The 20,973-nt window shown below is 39.4% G+C and overlaps 1 protein-coding gene and 1 non-coding gene across 3 annotated transcripts in view; both read right to left on the minus strand.

Annotated features, from left to right (window-relative positions):
• LOC146683794 (retinoic acid receptor beta-like) overlaps window positions 1-20,973 on the minus strand; it is a 165,191-nt gene that overhangs the window by 107,069 nt on the left and 37,149 nt on the right. The window contains exon 1 of one of the 2 annotated variants that reach the window (XM_085447044.1): window positions 7,361-7,714. The exons of the other annotated variant lie outside the window; for it this stretch is intronic. Within the exon in view, the coding sequence (XP_085303170.1) occupies window positions 7,361-7,517 (157 nt within the window). The 5' untranslated portion in view covers window positions 7,518-7,714. Of the gene's footprint in view, window positions 1-7,360; window positions 7,715-20,973 lie in introns of those variants that run through there. 2 annotated transcript variants of the gene reach the window in all.
• LOC146683795 (U6 spliceosomal RNA) lies at window positions 3,544-3,651 on the minus strand. The gene has a single exon (XR_014917789.1). It is a non-coding gene; the product is annotated as a U6 spliceosomal RNA (small nuclear RNA).

The raw sequence follows: 20,973 nt of genomic DNA on the forward strand, positions 1-20,973 counted from the left end.
TGCACCGTCGTCACCATGTAAGCGGGAGCGTTTAACCCACATTCGTGACTAAAAATAGACCTGCACCACAACAGTGTGTGAATAATAAGTTTGACAACATTAAACCCAGCAGCCCCCAGTTTTTCAACAAAAAGACTGATAACACAATAGCTCCACTGGAGCTGACGCTGCCACAGTTTAAGGCAGGGTTGTCAAACTCATTTTACACGGCGGGCCACATGCAGCACACTTTGATATTAGTGGGCCGGAGCAGTGACACTCCCCTTTGTGTCACTGTAAAGGATATTTACATACATTTATACATAATATATAATTATATAATATTAATATTAATATATTAAACTATTTTTCTACATGATGAAGAAAAAGCTGCTGTGACAAAGAAAGAAAAACTGAAAAGAAAAAACTAAAATTTCTATAGCAGAAGGTGAAAAAAGAAACTTTTCTGTCATATATTTATTGTTTAATGAACGGCCATAAGGGAGGTTTTTATCAGTAGGAAAAGCTGTAAAGTTTATGAAAATACAGTTAAAAGTCTACAAATTCTGCTTGTGTTTGTTTGTTGTGAGCAGCAGATCAAACAAGTTAAGAATTATAAATGGCTTCACTGTGAGACGTTGAGCCATGGCTCTGTGCTACATCTCTGCCATTCAAAGAATCTTTGCACATCCTTTATTTTATGAAAGATTTCACCCTTAATGCTACATTTTATTTTTTTAGGAAACCATTTTTTTCTCCAGTGTTTTCATTTTCACAGCACACTACAGCCAGTTTAGAATGACCACACCTAACCATGATTATCTTTGGACTGTGGACGGAAACCTATTTACAGGGAGAGCATGTCAATTCCATACACAAAGGTTTTTAGGTTTTAATCTGGAGATTCGTTCTGTGCTCTCTGCATCCTTATATCCAATTCTCTAGGATGGAAAACAAGTAGCCTGTGAAACTCTGTCCACACGGTCCACAAAACAGACACATGGCAAAGAATATGAAGCAAAGCCTGTCGCTACAAACAGCAATGAAGCTTTGGAGGACAAAGCTGCTTTTATGCTGCAGAAGGGAAGGTGCGCTAAAAATGTATGTCCTAAGTAAAAATCAATTGAGTGGTACTATCATAAATCACAGGATTTAATTAAACCTGACAAAGAGATGTTTCTGTATTTGGTTTGTGTTAAGCTGTGGTGATCTTGATGTGGAGACGTAGGCATAACCTGAGTGGCTGTGGAAAGGAAGCTCACTCTTAATACTGACACTCCTCTGTATGGGAGTGTGTTTTTGTTCAGGTTTTCACAAAGTGTGCACCACATTAGAAGCAGCTTTGCATGGCCTTACAATGTGTGCCAGAGGGAGCAAGGTTAAGAAGAGCTTAAAATACTCAAAGCATTTAAGCTAATTTAAGGGGTCAGTGTCAGTACTGGTTGACCTGTCCAGGGTGTACCCTGCCTCTCGCCCTATGATAGCTGGGATTGGCTCCAGCCCTCCTGCAACCCTGACAACGTTAAGTGGAAGAGGATGGATGGATGTCAGTTCTGGTCAGTACTGGTAGCATGAGGGAATATATTGCATATTTTACTCACACATATATGTGTGTGTGTGTGGGGGGGGGGGGTTAAAACATCAGATCTCAATGGGAAAAGATTATGCTGGATGTCTTTGCTAATATGAGCATGGTATCGATACCATTACATAGTAATGTGTTAGGAACAAAAGAATGCCACATCTTTTGATGGAAGTAAAAATCAACCTCGAGTGCTGAATTCAAAAGACCAAAAGTCAAAGGCAAAAACTGATGTGAGAGACTAGTCCATTCTGCACTCTTCTGTCCACTCTTACTTAGTAGTTTGTATGGCCCCCACATGCTTGTATGTCTGCCCAACAACATGGGCTCCTAATGAGATGATGGATAATGGGGATCTCTTCCCAGATCTGGACCAGGGCATTTCTGAGCTCCTGGACAATCTGAGGTGTAACCTGGCAGCATCAAATGGACGGAAAAATAATGTTCCGATCTGTTTTATCAGATTTAGGTCAGGTCAGTGTGGGGGCAGGTCAGTGGTATCAGTTCCTTCATCCTCCAGGAACTGCCTGCATACTCTCCCCACATGAGGCATCGTCTTGAATCAGGAAGACTTCAGGACCCATTTTGGAAGCGTAGGATATGACCGCAGAGCCAAGGATTTCACCCCAGTACCTAAAGGCAGTCAGGGTGCCATTGTGCAGCCCAGGGGTGCCCAATCCCAGTCCTCAAGAGTCCTGCAGCTTTTAGATGCATCCCTACTCCAACACAGCTGAATCAAACGATTGGATTACCTCTTCAGCGTGCCATCAAGTTTGGCAAAGGCCTGATAACAAGCCATTCATTTGATTCAGGTGTGACGGAACAAGGATGCATCTAAAAGCTGCAGGATGGTAGCTCTCGAGGACTGGGATTGGGCATCCCTGGTCTAGCCTGTACAGGTCTGTGTCTCACACCTCCCAGTTTTGGTATCCTATGGCAAATTCCAATTGGGCTATGGTGCCAGGCAGTGAGCACAAAGCCCACTACAGGAGTTAGGACCACCAGACCACCCTCATAGAGTCTGTTTCTGATTGTTTAATTAAAGACACATACACAGGTGGCCTTAATGTGCCATCCTGGACACGTTGGACTACCTGTGGAACCTCTGCAGGGTTCATTTATTGCCTCGCGCTGCTCGTAGGGTCACTGACCCTAGCCAAATGCAAAATAATGAAAAAACAGAAAAGATAAAGAGTGAAAATGTTTGTTCTGTTCTTAATTTCATTCAAGCTTCAACTGATTTATATCCGCTACTATATCTCAGAAGTGTGTGTGTGTGTGTGTGTGTGTGTGCGTGTGTGTGTGTGTGTGTGTGTGTGTGTGTGTGTGTGTGTTATTGTTATTCAGCAATCGTTCTGATAAAAGAATAATTGTTTTACTTTACAACCAAACATTTCACTGTTTGCCCGTCAGCTTCAGAAAACTGTATGATTATATTAGAAAATCAACGTTTATTTTTTTGGAAATCAAAAATCATGAAAAATCACATAAACACACAACTGTGAAAAATTATGAAACTATCACTGGGACCCTAATAAGAAGGTCTGTGACGGTGTGTTAAGAGCAGACTGAAAAACTTTCAGTATATTTTCAATAATGTATTTTAATGTATTTTTCAGGTTTGTACATTCAAATTCTGTCGTACACAGTACAACATGTAGTGAAACGTTATTGCTGTACAATATCCGACCATTAAACTACAGTAAAGAAATTTACAAAATTTACATTTTAAAAGTTTACAGTAAAAAAAAGGTCTAACAGATTTGAAGAATAAATTAGGAATTTAACCTAAGAACTAAGCTAAATTATAAGATAAAAAATAGAATATGCAAATAAAATATTTAAGAAAGAAATTATAAGAAGTGTGCAAATAAACAGTGTGTGTGCAGTGACATGATGCATGACAGTTCAGAGTATCCCTGGGTCAAGACCCGAATAGCCTGAGGGAAGAAGCTCGTCCTCATTCTCTCTGTTTTGGCCTTAAGAGAGTGGAAGCATTTGCGAATTTGCGTGTCATCCTTGCGCAGGGGCCATGCTAATCTTCTCTGTATCGTATCCAATTTAGCGTACGCGCTTGCCGAAGCAAGCACATACGATTATGTGCTTGGAAGCATTTGCCAGACCTCAACATTGAGAAGAGGCCATTGTTGGGATGGGAGAGGTCCATATATAGTGTTTTGTAGTAGCCTAAAACATGTATATTTTCCACTTCTGCAAATATACTTTCAGAAGGAGAAATTCTAATGTATAGTCAAGTAATTAATGACAAATCAGGGAAAACTCCTCTAAAACTCTAATAAGACTGCAAAAGACACAACAAAAAATTCCTCATATTTTTTAACATAGTCGATAAAATTATTATCTATTGGTTTGTACTGAGGTTTCCCGTTGTTCGCGCTGTTGTTTTATCCTATTTCTTTATTTTTTATTGCAGTTTTAAACAAAACTGTCCATTTTATACATTTAAAGATGACATGAAGCTCAGGGCAGGCTATTTTAAAAAAAAATTCTGTGAAAAAAATCTAATTTTCAACATCATAAACCTTTTTTAAAAGTAATAACATCTAGGATTTTTTAATTACCACTACAACATCAGCTATAGAAAGTGTGAAAATGAGTCATTCTTTATAATATGAAATCTAAAAGTTGCATGTATCAGCAGCTATGATCATTTATGAGCTCGCTAATATATGATATTTATTTAAAGGCAGGTATTTTCATCAACACACAGTGTCAGCAGAGCCCAGGGCAGCCTTAATGCCACCCTAATCATTTCACTGTTGTACACAGCGTTTTATTTCCCCCCGTTCACCTGTCATTTCACACAGTCAATTAGTTTGGTGGCAAGTCGTGGCCTTTCATGTCCATATCAGAGATGCTAAGGCTTAAAGACAAAAGACTCATTATTTCATAGCATGTGTCAGATCTACAATCCATACCAGGCTGTCTCTTTGGCTTTGTCTTTTCATGATAACATTTCAGCTGCTTGTTTCCAGATTATTGACATCATGTGTAGCCATTCGATAGTCCATTTCATCAGTGTAAGAGTTTCTTTCACTCTTAATTAACATCTGAACTGAACGAGGAAATGCATTAATGGTTGCTTTGTTGTCATTGCAGCTAATTAATACTCAGGAGGTTTGCATTTTCCTGGAAAAACAAACTATAAAACCGATGTTTCAGTGAACACAAGACATGCTTCTTCAAATCAAGGTCTTATTTAAACAGTAGCTTACTGGGATGTGTTAGTTAGAAGGCCTCCTGTCACCTGCACACTGGGCTTCACAGGCCAAAGTGTTACTCATGAGTTCCTCATTTTTAGCATTGCGGCTATTTCAAGTTCACTGAGATCTGACATTGAGAGATTGCACAAAAATAATGGCATATTTAAAAAAATGGGGGCAGGGGAGGCTTTCCCAGTCATTTCCTTATTTCTACCTTACTTTAAAAATTAATCTGCAAACTTTTATCAAGAATAGAATTATTGATAAAAGAAACATTGCCCAGTCACCAACAGCAGTTTTACATGCCCTACAGATATTAAAATATTCACAAGCTACACTATTTTCATCAATCGATTCTTAATTTAATTTACTTAATTAACTTATTAATTAAAGTACTGAGTTCATTTTGAAGGTTCATATAAAAGATTAAGGACATTTTGCATCGTCAATGAGGAACATAAGAGTGAATTCACTCAATCACAGAACCATAAAAAATTATGAAATGCAAAATATAACAAACAAAAAACATTCACTTTTCTATTTGAAGTAAATCAAGTGCAAAAACTGTTGTTTCAAACAAAAAGGGAACAACTGAATAGGAAATAGTAGATACATGAAATAAAGAAATAAATATGCACTGGAACAGGCCTCTGCTCTGATGACAGAGAAAATCCTCCCTGCAAGCCAGTGAGACAAAGTAAATTTACGCAATCTGTTAATTAGTAGGCTCACTGCAAATTAAGAGATCATGTAAAACTGCATCAATATAGACCAATGCTTAAAAAGTCATTTGGACTTAGTGGAAGAAAAAACACTTGGACACGGCAGAAGTCTGAATAAAATCCAGTCCATGTTGGCCTTTTGTTCAAAGCTGACAGGACGAGTTTACATGGACATATCCAAGAACTCGTGGGACTAATGCTCCTTGCTACACACACTAAGATTTACCTTTTAAAAAAAATATTATTTTTCCAAGTAATGAAATGTCTTTACATTTACATTCTTAATGCGGACACTTTACCCGCTGGAGTAAACCTTTCACAGCACCATGCTATCATCGCTTTCTGGTTTTGCTCGTGTCTTAAATAAATAAATGGACAAAAATAAAAAAGCATATAATTGAAAAACTATACAGAATACCTGTAAATAAAAAACAATAATTCATTTAATCTTAAATACATATTTAAAACGTTTACATAGTTCTGACTGAGCACATAATGTAATAGAAAACATTTTTAAATGGGAAAATATTTAACAGGTTTAACGGCCTGATCGCTGTTTTTTTATTATTGTTATTTTATTTAGAGCAATAATTTGTAGATAACCACAAATTTATGTCAACTGGATATAAATTTTAGGAGAAAAAGCATAGCTCTTAAAGACAATCGAGTTTTGGCATGCTGATCATTTAAAGAGCCCTGACCACCAGGAACAGGTTTCTGACAGGTTAGCAGAAAATACAGTCATTACGAAAATAAGAACTAGATGTAAATTTGAGGTAAATGACACGCAGCACAGCGCTGTGGGAGTCGGCTGCTGGTTAAAGGCTTCAGCCGAAACTTTTCTGCTCACTGGGTTTTGCCTTTGAGCAGTGACACATGAGGAGGTCGTTAACAAATTAAGATGAATCAGAGAGCAGCAACAGGGCGTCAGCCATAAACAAACACTGACAACTGCCTCATGACAACAGGCTCAGTTGTGAGTGTGATATTATATCGGCTGTTTCGAATGTCGTGCAGTAACATGCAGGCTAGTTTTGTAACAAAAATCTAAACAGATCCACAAATAACGAGTCATAATTCATATAATAATAATAATTAACACAGTGCTCATTCTCGATATAGTCCTGACTGTGGACTGTTAAATCTTACATTTATTCTTTATGTCAACAGTACACGCAACACTCTGTGCCCTTAAAGCGTCCACTTGGTCTCCTGGATAAAAACTAGCACAAAATCATTCATTAGCTTTGGTCAGTTCGTGTTCCAGCAGCGAGCTGCCGCTAAAGTCAATGAAGTCCGCGCGCTCGTTTATCTGCATTAGTGTCAGAGAACGTAAGTCGCGGTTTGCCAGGCCGCCCCCTCCTGTCATGTGCAGCCCGGGGAGGGAGGTGTGGAAACACCGCCCGTGTTTACGGTCTACATTCCTCCAGCTAGGGTGCTGCTCTCTGAACTGAACTGCTGGAAGCCATCAGCATTCATTCAGTAGATCGGCTCTGCTGGGAAGCACGTGAGGCGCTCGGAGACTTTTTCTTTGTTTTTAATAATCTAAACATTTGATTTTGCTCCAAAGATGCTCCACAAATGGTCTCCCTTTGAATCTTTAATACCTTTTTTTTTTTGGAAGATTTAATTATGCGGCAGCGTAAAACTCTCAAATAATTACCCAGCAGTTTCCATCGTGTTTACCACTGTCACTCTTGCCACCTGCAGGCCCTTTCATTAGAACTTGTTGTGAACAGATGCCGGACTCCGCCTGTATGATTATTTCAAGCTCACCTCTGCGACTCAAAGCGAAACAATAAGCACAAGAACGACAGCATGAATACGACAGAATGTGGAGAAGTTGGACCTACAGTGTGCGCTCCGGCGGTGCTGCCACTCTCTATGCGCCAGTCCGCTGATGCATGCTTTCAGAGCCTTCTCTTGCAACATGCAGGAGGACGGGCTGGAGGTGTAGAAATCCAGCATCTGTCCGGGACTTACGGTGAGCATGTCCATGCAGTCAAACATGATAAGAGGCTCTTCGTTCAACTACTCTTGTGTGTGATGGATAAAAATCGCCGACATAAGCGCAAGCAACTCCGTCGAACTCCTCTCCCCCTCCCTCCCCCTCTCCTTGGCACGGCGGATTTCGTTCCTCTTCTTCTCCTTCGTCCCGCACTGGAATCACTAATTATTTCAGTCCGAAACGCTCCGCCGCTTTTTCTAAATCCTCATTTCTTGCACCGAGTCTACTCTCCGCCCTGCCGCGAACCTCTGAAGACTCCATAATAATAACAATAATCCGACCTGTTTTTTGGAAATCGCCCCGTCTCGCATTGGGAGCGGTGGTAAAACACGCGCGAACAGGAGAATTTGTCTCTTGTAATAATAATAATAAAAAAAAAGAACCACGGACGGCGTTTAAAAGCTCACGTTTCTTCTGCGATGACGAATGGGTTATCCACCCCCCCCGCGCAACTCATTTCCAACTAGTTTTGCCACAGAGAGTGAAAGATTGAAATGCTTAATATATGCCGGTGAACTCTGTATGAACCCTTCCGAGGCGGCTGACCTTCAAATCACCCAGGCAGGCTGACATCACTGCAGCTCCGCAGCGCGGAACAAGGCGAAGTGAAGAAACGCAGGGAAAATAATACTTTCTTCAGTTGGGAAAGAAGACCCACGCAGCTGTCCCTAAAATTTGAAACGAGGTTTTTTTTATTGTCGTTATTATTATCAATTGTATTATTGTTATTGTTATTATTGTTATTAGTCATTATACAGTATCAGCACTCACATCTCTCTGGCTGTGATGGGCATATTGCTTTTTACGCACGACGCTCACTGTTGGTGAATGTTGGACCATGAGATCAGTCGTGAGGTCATATTATTTATTTGATTAGTGATAAGAACTTTATCGTCATTTTATTTATCTTTTATTTTTGAATTAAAAAACAATACTCTATTTTGTTAATAGTAAGCGTTCTTGTTTTACATGAAAACCATGTTTTTCACTGACAACGATAAGCATATTCACAGTTGTGCGCATTAGTAAAAGATATAAAGGGCTTATAAACTAAACTGTGACCTGTGATTTGCAACATTTTAGAAAACTGCTGACTTTGTTGTTATATTGATATACTGAACATATATACACAATGTTGGTAGCATTTAATATCGGAATAATTAAATGGCTGCATTCTAAAACATGAGTTTCAGTAAGACCCAGAATACAGATTTAAGTTGCTTTGACTTAATTTTAAAATAGCAGATTAAAGCAAAAAAAAAAAAAATTAAGAAACTTTAGCATAATAATTTGAACCACTTTACTGAGAGTTCTTCTAAATACTCTTATTTATTTTGGCTACAGTGCAGCTGCCATTCCAAGAAATGAATTAAGTAGAACACATTTAAGCCTACAGGCTTACATGCTGAGGGAACAAATGTATTATTTCGAGAATCTTCCTTATTTAAAGTGTTCTTTGTATAGCATTTTCACACAGCATTAGTTTCTTATGATCTGTTATTGACAACAACATGATTCATCTGACTGTTGATCTTCCAGGCAGATGAATCTTTATCTGTTTTCAAACATGAAATCATATGAATAAGAGAATCAATCAACATAAATTATTTGCCCTCTCGCACATTTAGGAATATGCATGAGGGGGAAATCTTATATACAAATCCTCAAAACAACATTAAGGGAACAGCTGCTGATCACAAACACAAAGAGAGATAAACTTCAGTTAGGAAACAAAAACCATCGTGACTACTTACTGGTAGCTTGAGATGGTACCTGAAGGTCGTTCAGGTTTGCAGGTAGGTCTTCTAAAAAGGAACAGAAGTACTTCTTTGGGCTTCATGAGGGGCATTTCATAGGTTTTTTTTTTTTTTTTTTTGAGTTGGCTGCCTTTTGTTCCAATCTTTGTTAAGATGCACTACGTCAATAATGTCTAGGTACAGGCTTTCACGAGGCCAATCCATGACTGATCGTGTTCCCATGTGTATGTTTTTCTATGCAGGTATGCTTTTACTGCACTTGCAGTGTTGGGATCACTGTAATTTGGAAAAATGAAGCTGTTCCAATACCTTTAACTTTACAAGGTCCCCAAAAAACCATGACGACACCTAAGGTGTATTTTACAGATGGCTAAAACCGCTCACTGATGTACTTCTTCCCTAACCTAGACCGTACATATAAACAATAATTTGAACCCAAAATGTCCACTTTGGATTAATGAATGATTAAAACAAGTTGCAGTCCAGTACGTGTGTGGTTAGAAATAGCTCAGCCTTTTCTCCTCATTTCAATTCTCTCTTCCATTGAGACTCTTTGCTGGGATTTTACCCCCATTTCCTAAGGACATGACTTTTAGATACTGTTTATAGACATATATATGCTATAGACACTTCTTTTACTTACGCAGTTTTCTTACATTTCTTTAAGGACAAATCCCATACCACATTGAGGTTTGACAAATGTTTCAGCTGATAGCTCTGTGGGAATCACCTCGTTGGTTCAAAGATACAATTGTATGTCTCTCAAACCTTGACATTTTTGGACATTTGTAAATTCAACTAAAGAAATGAGAACAGATTTTGTGTTTTTGCGACCAGACTAAAGATAGACTTGGTTTTGTGTAGGTGTGTAGGTGTAGGTACAACACTAGTTTATTCACCTAGTGAGGTGCCTTTTGATGTTTTAATGATTTATAGATCAAAGTTAAGTGGCTCAAGACTTTTACACAGTCCTGTAAATATTTTATTTTAATTAGCATCATGTGCTAATTAGACAAGAAGTGCTGCTTTCTGAACTAAGCTCAGTATATTCTATCTAATAATTACTCTCCCTGTGCCTGTGTTTGGTTTCAAATTAAGACTAAATTACTGTGATATTCTTTGCTGGCCACCAGGCTCTACATGTTCTACTGACAGACCAGGCAAACACCGAAACAATCACCTAAAACCAGAATTGTATTTTCTTGTAAATGTCTCTAATTCTTATCATCTCTGTTTTGTGGTTTGAACTCTTGGTTTACATTAGTCAATGTCAGTTTCTACAGTTGCTCTAGTAAAAAAAAGTTCTTTGATTTTTTTGTGTATAAGTTTTGTCAATATCATTCTTGTTATTGATTCCTGTGATTGTATTATTCCTGCCTTGTAGCTGTTCCACACCAGCACATTGTGATATTGTGTTATGTTTGCTTGAGTTGTGTCAGAGGAAATCTTTCATGCTGGTGCTGTGGTTGGTTCTACTGCATCATAGTAATGTCTCATGTCTAAATCTCCTGGTTGGGTTAGTTCTGGTTCTGTGTGAAAGTTTGAATGTTCTCTCAACGCCTGCTTGGGTTTCATCCAAGTTCTCTGGCTTCCTCCAAAAACACATGTAAGGTAATTGGTGATGTGAAATTTGTCATGGATGTAAAGTAGATAAAAGTGCTGTGTGAATGTACGTTTGAAAATGTGCCTTGTAGTCTGAAGCACTTTGGGTGTCAGGGCCCCCAGTGCTAAATATTCCTGTCTTCTGAGGCCTCTTTGCTCCCTGTTTCAGATTCTCTCCCAGTGGACCTAAGCAATCTCTGCCTTTGTATTCCTTCATCTGTTTTGTTGAGCTGGTTCTCCATTAAAAATCGCCCCTGGAAAACCCTCCGCTCCACCAGCTGCTTGCCCTCCTGCCTATGATCTCCTGTGAGTAAACCAGTCCACCCCTCCTGGACCACTATTCACAAGTACACCTGAACATTAATCTTAACAACACTTGGAACTGTTATTTTACCCATGTACATTTTCGGGATTTAACACCCATCACCTCTCTCCCAGTGGACCGCCATCCCAGGCTCAGGTTCTGCCTTCTGAAGCTCACCCATCTATGCTCTCCCCTTTGTGCCCGTATTCTCTGGCACATAGTTTCCCAGTGCAAACCATTCAGTGTTTCAAGTTCTCTACTTCTTGTGCAAAGTAAATACATTTGCACTACTCTCTAGTCTCAACTTAGTCATGCTTTAGAGTCCACTTACCTTTGGTGCTTGCACCTTAACATAAAGGTCCAAACAGCAAGAAATTATTTTTTGAGTTGCTGGTTTCCACTGGTTTAAATAAACCAGCCAAACTGGTTTATTCCCGAATTGTCCCATTTCTAAATCTTTGTCTAGCAGAAATATTACATACATATTTGGATGCTTAAGCCTTATTAAAATCAAGTGTCAAAAGAAGATACTCATTCATCTAAACTAACACCATTAATTTGCTACCCGACACCATACTATACCAGAGAAAACCATGAAGAGCAGAAAACGAGTCTCAAGGTTTCAACTAGATCTGACACAAGGACATTCTATCTATTCATATCACATATCTTCATCATTACAGTCATTATGAAAGGCACCATGCAGCCTGTGAAGCCTGTATAAACAAGCAAAGTTATCTGTGGCTCTGCAGGGCATGGCCGTATCTGTAACAAACAGTCACCAGTGGTGCTTATAAAGAAATACTTTTGAGTCATATTATGGGAAATGTTCTAGTGTTTTTGGAACCACAATAAATACAAAAACCTACAATTCTAAACATTGTTTTTATCTACAGCAAATCTCTAAACTTTATAGTTTTATAAGTCAAGATTGTTGAAAAAAAGGCGTTTGTTCTAAATGCTGATAAAATCAATTTTTCCACTTCTCTGGTATAGTTTTACTTGATTTACAAGGAAAACAGATAGATAGATAGATAGATAGATAGATAGATAGATAGATAGATAGATAGATAGATAGATCACAGAGTAAGTGAGGCAGTTTCAGAGGCAGAACCAGTTTGAGTGGTACACAGCACACAGCACACTGATCCCCACATAACTCATGAATATTGCACAGAGCCTACAGCAAAGCTGAAACAAAACCCCCTGGAACCCAGTCCCACCCCAAGCCCCTCCCCAACACACACGAGTTGACCCCTTGGAGTTCAGCAGGTGTAACACTAACTCCTGGACACACATTCACACAACCCCGGTCAGCACAGGTAATGAATACATTTGACAATCCACCTGTAATTAGAAGGTGATAATGAACCCATCCATCAAGATAAGCCACTTTTTGGCATCACTGCTCCGCAGTTCATGGCTGTTGCCAAAACTCACTCTACTGTGACTATAAGCAGTGTAGCTGATCATTTAATAAGGAAGAGTAAAGTCTGACAGCCTCAAGGGAACATGCATACAGCAGCTGATGTTTTTAGCTACTTTCAAATCCTATTTTTTCTCCACAAGAAATCCTTATTTTATAAAGTACTTATGAGAACTAGTCAGTTTGGTAGTCACAATTCATTCATGGGTCAAAACCTGTTCACACAGCTATATTTAGTTACATTTGCACTTAATCTATTGTTAATTTAATTGAACCTGCATGAAGCAGGAAAGTAATTTTCCACTCATGAATCGTGCCTGAGCACGATTTCAGTACATGAAATTATACCTTTGAGCTTCAAACTGATACAGAGTGAAAGTAAACCAATTTGGGATTCAGCATCTTGCCCCAGGATACTTTTGCCTGTGGACTGGACAGTCGGGTCTCAATGTAATGACCTTCCAATCTGTTGGTATGCCTGTCTGCGTGCAGATTCTGTCAAGACTGCAGTGTGGTGACTAAGTAAGACAGAGTCAGGGTAGTCTTTTCAGGTCTGCAGTTGGGATCAAAATAAACATTTGAAGATGGTTGTGGTTGGATCCACAGATGGGGAAAGGGCTGGAAATTCAATTTTTAGAATTGTTTTGATGAAATCTCACACAGTATAGTGTTATCTGCTGCATATAGATTTTATATAATTTGTCCACGCTGGAGAAATTATATCTCTCGGCTGGCCTGGGAACCCCTTGGTGTTCAAGCTGGAGGAGGTGGCCGGGGAGGGGGAGGTCAGGGCTTCTCTGTTTAGGCCGCTGCCCCCGCGACCTGGGCCCAGTCCCAGATAAATGGAATAAGACGGATGGATGGATGATTTGTGCGGTCCAAGAAGAGCGGTGTTGTGGCAAATGTGCCAACAAAATGACTTCTAGTTACATGACTATTAGAAGTAATCAAGAGTTGGAATACTTTATATTTCCTTTTACATGGTTTGAGTTTACTTCATGTATCATGTGCTATGAAGTTCAGGACGTCTGTGTTCTGATGACTGATTGTGTTTATTTTGTTCATCTGATAAAAACAGAGAAGCTCGGGTCCAGTCCCGAAACATTTCTTGATGCACACATCAGAAACTTTTTCATGAAAGAGAGCAAAAATGAACTAATGTCAAACTGCCACAGAAAAATGTATCAATGCAGCCTCACAGAGGTTACAGCAGAAACTTGGCCAATAACAGGAAGTATACGCTGCTCCAAAAATTTAAGCAACACTTGAAAACACATCAGATGCCAAAGCTGGCTGTGTGGCTGACAGAGTTGGAACAAAATGCAAGACTTGGAAACAGAAGAGATAAACTAAAAGATGGCTTTATTAAACTAAAACAAAGTACAAAATTATGAGTCAAAAACAAGGAAACCAAATTTTTCTGGGCTCCTCTGGCAGCACTGTCCTATGTATGCAATAATTCTAACATGACTGTTTATTACGGATTTAAAAATCTTATTTGGTTTTCATATGTACCTATTTTCAGTGATATCAACTTTAATAGCAGGAAATTAACTAGACAATTCTTTTCCTTCTCTCTTTTTTGCCACATTTTTCAAGTAACCCTTTATTTGACAAGAGTATAATAAAACTGGAGATTCTTTTTAGTGACCACTGTATGGAAACATTCTGGACGGGCCACTGAAGACACCCCGAAAAAAGTGATGCAGCATTTTGCTGAAATATGTTTCAAGCAACTCACAATGGTAGTTTGTGTGGCTCCCACATGCTTGTATGCATGCCTGACGATGTCGGGGCATGCTCATAATGAGACAATCGAGTCTCAGTTTCTTCCATGTGTCACGGCGGGGTGCGCCGCTGTGTTTTTTGAAACAGGACCCAAAAGCAGATGTGGACGAGGAGTTGCAGGTTTAAACAGAAAGCGATCCTTTATTTGGATGATAGCAGGAGTTAAACATGGAACCCTAAGCAAACTAAAAAACACTAAGAAACAAACACTATGCCGTTCTATGACTAAGACTATAACAATGACAATGGTGGGATAACAGACGACCTGACAATGACATTCAGAAAACAGAGGACTTAAATACACACATGAGGCGATCAGGGGAAGTGGAGACACATGAGGAAACAGCTGACTTGGATATACATAATGATGCACAGAAAAGAGTAACCTAAATGCAGTGAACAAAGAACAGACTCTTTCAAAATAAAACAGGAAACACGGAGACATAGACATGAAACGAACTAGACAACAAGAGCCACACAGACATGACACATAACGGGTAAGCGCACGAACCAGGGAGACCGAGTACAGGGGAAGATGACAGAAACGACAACATGAACTTGACAACATAAGACACACAGACATAAACACATGAAGGGCAAGGGAGACTTAACACAAGGGTAATATAATAACAAATGAGCTAGAATAACTTAATGAACCTAAACAAACAATAAACATCAAAATAGACTAAAACTCAAAACACTGGGTCCATGACACCATAGTAGTAGTAGTATTATTTTATTGTCATTGTCAAGAACAATGAAATTGCGTTTGGGGCTTCCATACAACCCAAAAAAAGAAGAAAATAATAAATACCCCTTAAAACCCAAGTGTACATATTTAACCCAGTGTGACTCCAATGCAATAAGACAATCCTTAGCAATAATGTTCGTAGAAATTCAGACCATGTTCATTTTTACAGGTTCTTGTGTCTAGTCCTAGTTCACCCAGTTTAGGTTATAGTTTAGTTTTCACCTTTCCCATTTCCTTTTGTATTTTTGCTCGATCCAGGTGTTTTTCTTTCCCTCCCTCTACTTCTTTCTCCCGTTCCTTTCCCCCAGTCATGTCTGTCCCGTATGTAAGAACTGAAAATAAAATAAATAAACAATAAAAACAAAGGTCAATCAAATGGACCAATACGGGAAGGCCGGGATGGTGCACTCGGTAAAGTAAATCGGCTGGGCATCTTTCTTGGCCTTTAGACAATAATTCTGATGGCAAAAGAACCAAACGGGACAGGCGGCAAAAAAAAAAAAGAATCTAAGAAACTCCCACCCAACTCTGTTATCCAACTCAGAACATAAGTATGTTTTTCATGTCTCCCGCTTTGAGCTGTTTCTAATTTTGTAATTTTAAGATTTTTAGGAATGTTTTTCTTCACAATTGCACAGTATTTATTGATTATGTGCACTATCCTTGTCAAGAATGGCTCCAAGATTACGCACATTTTTACTGTAATGCCTTCCAGAGTAGTTATCTGGTTAAACACTACGTTTCTAAGACTTTTAGGCCAGGAGATTAGAGCCTATCCAGGTCCTTGTGTCTTTCAGAGATTCCTGCAGTTTAACTAAGTAGTATGTGTCACCTGGCTTCATAGACAGATACAGCCTGGAATCATTGACATAGCAAGGAAAATGTATACTATCCCATCTAATAATACTGTCTTGGAGAACGCTGTATAATATCAATAGAAATGATCCTAGCATGGAACTCCACCACCTTAAAGGCCCACGGTATTTAGCCCACTAATAGAAACAGATGGATCACATTTAATATCGAAACATTAATTAATGGCAGGACTTTTTTTGAGTAGTCTTCCAGGGATGGGGTTTAATAGAGATGGTGATGATTTAGAGGAAGTTATTGAACTTTACTCAGAAAGATCAACTGGAGACTGAAAGATTGATTACTTTGTAGATGGTACGTCATTACTTTGATGATCAAATGTCGTCTAAAAAATGCTTCAGTGTTTTCCAGAACAATTTCTTAACCTGTTGGTAGCACTAAGAGACTCAGGAAATAGCACTACCAATAGGATCTCTCCTCTGGGAAAAATTACTTCTTGCAATATTTTATGGCATTCTCCACCATATTTGTCAACCAAACACAGTTCAACCTTCACACTGGACTTAAAGTAAGCACAAGGCTCCCCTGACAGGGTATTTCAAGTTAAATGCACATTACTGTTTGCTCTGTACAAGACAATAGGTTATAAACAATGACTGTGAGGGCTGATTGTGAGTGGTTAAAGATGTGTACCGCTGGCCAGAGGTGCAGAAGAGAGACCCATTAGAAACGAGACTGCAATAAAGAGAGCTCATTTACTCCTAACAACCTAAGTACATTCAGCAATGGGTCCCCTGCTGGAAATCTGGGTCGATGGAGGAGCAGTAATTACACTTCTAAGTGTCTTAATGTGACTGCCTAAATTGTTTACTTTTCTGTCTCCCAAACACTGGCTGATGGATCATTTTCATTTCCAATTTGTGAGGGCATGTGTGTATCTGCTTGTCACCATATGCATGTGTATGAGCGTATTTTCTGTGTCACAATGCAATCGAATCCATCTAAGACAATTTTCTCATTTAGCCCTACAGCAAAGGCTTTCTTACAAAATTGTTAATGTTTTAATCTGTTTTTAGTTTACTTTAGTGTATTTTAATGGTGAGCAAAACACTATTAATTTTTCATTTGCTACATCCACTGTCCTATAAGAAAAGGTTTTAGATGTTGTTTTGACAGGTCCATATTTACTTGGCTCATGTCTCATGATAGCTGTGGTTTTAGCTATCATGGCAGCAACATTTCAAACTGTGATAGAACCAAACCTTTCTGTGGAAATTGATCTATTACGGTCAACAATTGGTTCTTTAACAGTTTTATAAAGTTATCTTTATAAAATAAAGGGATATAGTGCTATAGTATAGAAATAAACTCTATTCATTCTCTTGGCATTGATCACCTTTGCATGTGATTTAAAAACATTTAAAAGATGTTCAAAAAGAAGAAGCTCTCATTTCAGAAAAACAATCAATAAATGTACTAATTTGTCCATAAAACCCATAGCCCTGATATTGTGTTTTCAGCTCTGCCAAGGGGATTCCAAGATATTCACAGAAAAAAGTTCTGTTTCCAGTATATATATTACATATTATCAGTGTTCGGGAGTAACGGAATACATGTACCGCCGTTACGTATTTAGAATACAAAATATGAGTAACTGTATTCCGTTACAGTTACCGTTTAAAAAGGTGGTATTCAGAATACAGTTACTTTGTTGAAATAAATGGATTACACTGCGGTACTTTCCTGTTTCATATTGTCGCGGGTCAGGACTGTTTGGGTTTTGTTTGACAGCTACGTTCTGTTGTTCCAGGCGGCAGCGTTACGGTTGCCATGGTTACAGGGTGACGCTCTCTCTGCGTGTTTCCTGGGTGAGAGAGCGCCTTTTTGTTGTTGTGCTAAGCTAACAGGCAGAATGCTACAGGTATAGGGCTTTGGAGCGTGATGTCACGGGGGTGGGCGTGGAAAGGATTTTGGCCCGAGCCGCCATTTTGAGGGTCTAAACAAAGCGCAAGCAAAAAAGGAGCAAAGGCACACACAACAGCCATGGTTCGTATTTGCTGTGTGGTCAGCTGCAATGTTCGATCGCACGACCAGCAAGAGAATAAGCTTGAAAGAATGTAGCCTCATAGGCAGTGTAGTCCCTGCTGCAGGGAGAATGGATGCCATACCCGTTATGTCTCTTATGAGCGCGAGTTGGGAGAAAAAGGGGAGTGGAAAAGTACGAGTTGTCATCAAGGAAAAACGGGAGCTGGAAGCATGTAAATATAATAATAACCACTGCAGCCAAGAAGAGAGCCTGACGAGCCCAGTTGTAAGTAAGCTATTAAGACTCGACTGTACACCGTGTTCGTGTTTTCCTCTGAAACAGTGAGTTCTGTTGGAGCCTTTCAACGCCTCGCTCTGTCTCTCACTAGCAAAGTTGACCCACACAACAAAGTAAAGCTATTTTTCGGCTACGAGCCGACAGGGACCCCGCCGTATTAGTCAGAGGTCCCTTTACTACAGTTCGGAGTCGCGGACCTTCAGTAACAGTAATAAATCACACAGCAATAGTACATTCACGTAGTTGTAAACAGCATGATAATATATTAAGTAATCCAAAGTATTCAGAATACGTTACTGTCATTGAGTAACGTAACAGAATACGTTACAGAATACATTTTGGGGCATGTAATCTGTAATCTGTAATGGAATACATTTAAAAGTAACCTTCCCAAAACTGTATATTATGTTACTGCAGTTTACTTAAAGTTGTAAAAAAATTTATTTGCTGTGTGCATACACATGAAAATGTCAAACCTGAATTCTTTTTAATGGCCAGTAAATAAATCATTAGATTTTATTATTTTAATAGACATTTTGACTCTCTCTCTTAGTCTCATTCTTTGAGCCAGTTTGTTACAAGATAGTGATAGAAAGAACACTCAAGATTCACTGAATAGTGGGTAAAAATCAATTAACACTTGCTTTTTCCATTTTTTAATGCATCTTTTTTTTAACACCAACTATAACCTTATGTGACTTAGACACCGACTACTGTGAGCAAGAGCTGTATAGTGTTGTCATACACTGGTGAGTTTGAACTTTTAATTGACTGTTTGTGATGCTAGCAGCTGATGCTAATTGGCTGCTGCCAGTCCAAACAATTTGAAGGATTGTTGTCTATTTGTTGGATAACAAATGTTTTGAAGCTATACAATCTGTATATAGCAGTTGAACTGTTTTAGTTAAATCCTTATTGATTAAATATACTTTAAATATACTGTTTATTTATTTATTTATTTATTTATTTATGTATTTATAAATTGTGTACACAGGAACAAGAATAACTTAATGTATTTAGCTCAACTGGCTGACATTTTCATATTCTTGTGATTTGTTATTGGCTCTGTTTATTTAATGCAGGCCAGGTGACCCTTTTTGGGTATAAAAAAGGATGGCGAGCCAACGAACGGCTAGGAACAGGAATCGTTCTGCATTGAAGCTTCCACTTCCACTGGTCTGGTAGGAAGTTATCAAAGACGATGCTCTGTGCTCTTCTCTGAAACCATTTTTCAATTACACTGATTTCTACAATCATACACACCATTCCCCCGTTTATGGACAATAGCGCTTGGACATCTCTCATGGACACTCAGATAAAATTCATGGACTTTTCCCTCTTCTGTGTGGACAAGTGCTTTTGATGTTGATGTGTGTTACTTATGGGGAACATTTTTTTAAATTTGAGAATCTATATTGCTTGATATAAGCTACAGGATTATTTAGTTATCTTTGTGCACCCCAACTGGGTTTTTGATTAATCGAACCGCTGCAGCAGGAATGATTATTTAAGTTTTCCCTTTTCTTTGTTAGTTTCCTTTGGTTTTGTTGAAATACATGGTACCTGCAAAAGCATTTTGTGTTATGTGTATTTATTAGTTACTGACAATCAGCTCCAGTGGCCGTTCTTAAATCTTCTGATTAACAATAGCCCAATATTCTGCTTAATACCTGACATGTATTAATTCAATAGAGCTTCATTAGTGTTACATATGGACGATACCCACCGTCACCATTACCAAGACGAACAAGCTGATCTACACAACGGCAGCAGTGATCAGTGAGATGTTTGGCTACTAGCCAACTATTGGAGCTGCAGAAAGGTGCAATGAAGAAGGTGCCTAAGAAATACAGCAAGCTTTCCATACCTGAAACTGCCAGGCGAGACTCACAGTCTTGGCGTGCCACTTTAAGAGGTACACCAGAGGGATTGAAGGCAGGAGAATAAACCAGCTGTTCTCCACAGAACCAGCCAAGGTGTACTCTCAGTGGCAAGGGAACAATAAGAGAGCAGCACCACCAAGGCTGGAGACAGAGCAATACTGGAAGAGCATATGGGAGAAGGACGCAACCCAAAACGGCAATGCTCAGTGGTTAGTAGATCTAGGAGCAGACCACAGCGACCTCCCTGAACAGGGTCCAGTAAACATCACAGTGGCAGATATCCAAGAAAGGGTCCCCTGGTGCTGTCCAGTTGGACAGGCCCTGACATGGTTCATGCCTACTGGCTAAAGAAGCTGACTGCACTCCACGAGTTCCTGGTAGCACACATGAACCAGTTGACAAGAGACACCCAGAATAGCTAACCGAGGACCCCCAGAAGGAACCGGTCTCATCCAACTACCGACCAATAACCTGCCTCAGTACTACATGGAAGCTCCTGTCAGGCATCATAGCGGGTGAGATGAACAGGTACAGGGGTCAATACATGAGCGGGACACAGAAAGGGATGGGCAAGAATACCAAAGGCACAAAACACCAGCTACTGGCAGACCGAGCAGTCAGCCGAGACTGCAAGACCAGACTGACCAACCTGTGCACTGCCTGGATTGATTACAAGAAGGCCTATGACTCAACGCCCCACACCTGGATCCTGGAATTCCTAGATCTATGCAAGAGCACCAGGACCCTAAGAGCCTTCATCAGGAAGTCAATGGGAATGTGGCGGACAACACTAGAGGCCGTAGTGATCGAT

The sequence above is a fragment of the Copadichromis virginalis genome, linkage group LG22 (genome assembly GCF_057382275.1).
Source record: "Copadichromis virginalis isolate Kocher_CV1m ecotype Utaka linkage group LG22, C_Virginalis_male_GT1.1, whole genome shotgun sequence".
In the NCBI taxonomy this organism is placed as follows: Eukaryota; Metazoa; Chordata; class Actinopteri; order Cichliformes; family Cichlidae; genus Copadichromis; species Copadichromis virginalis.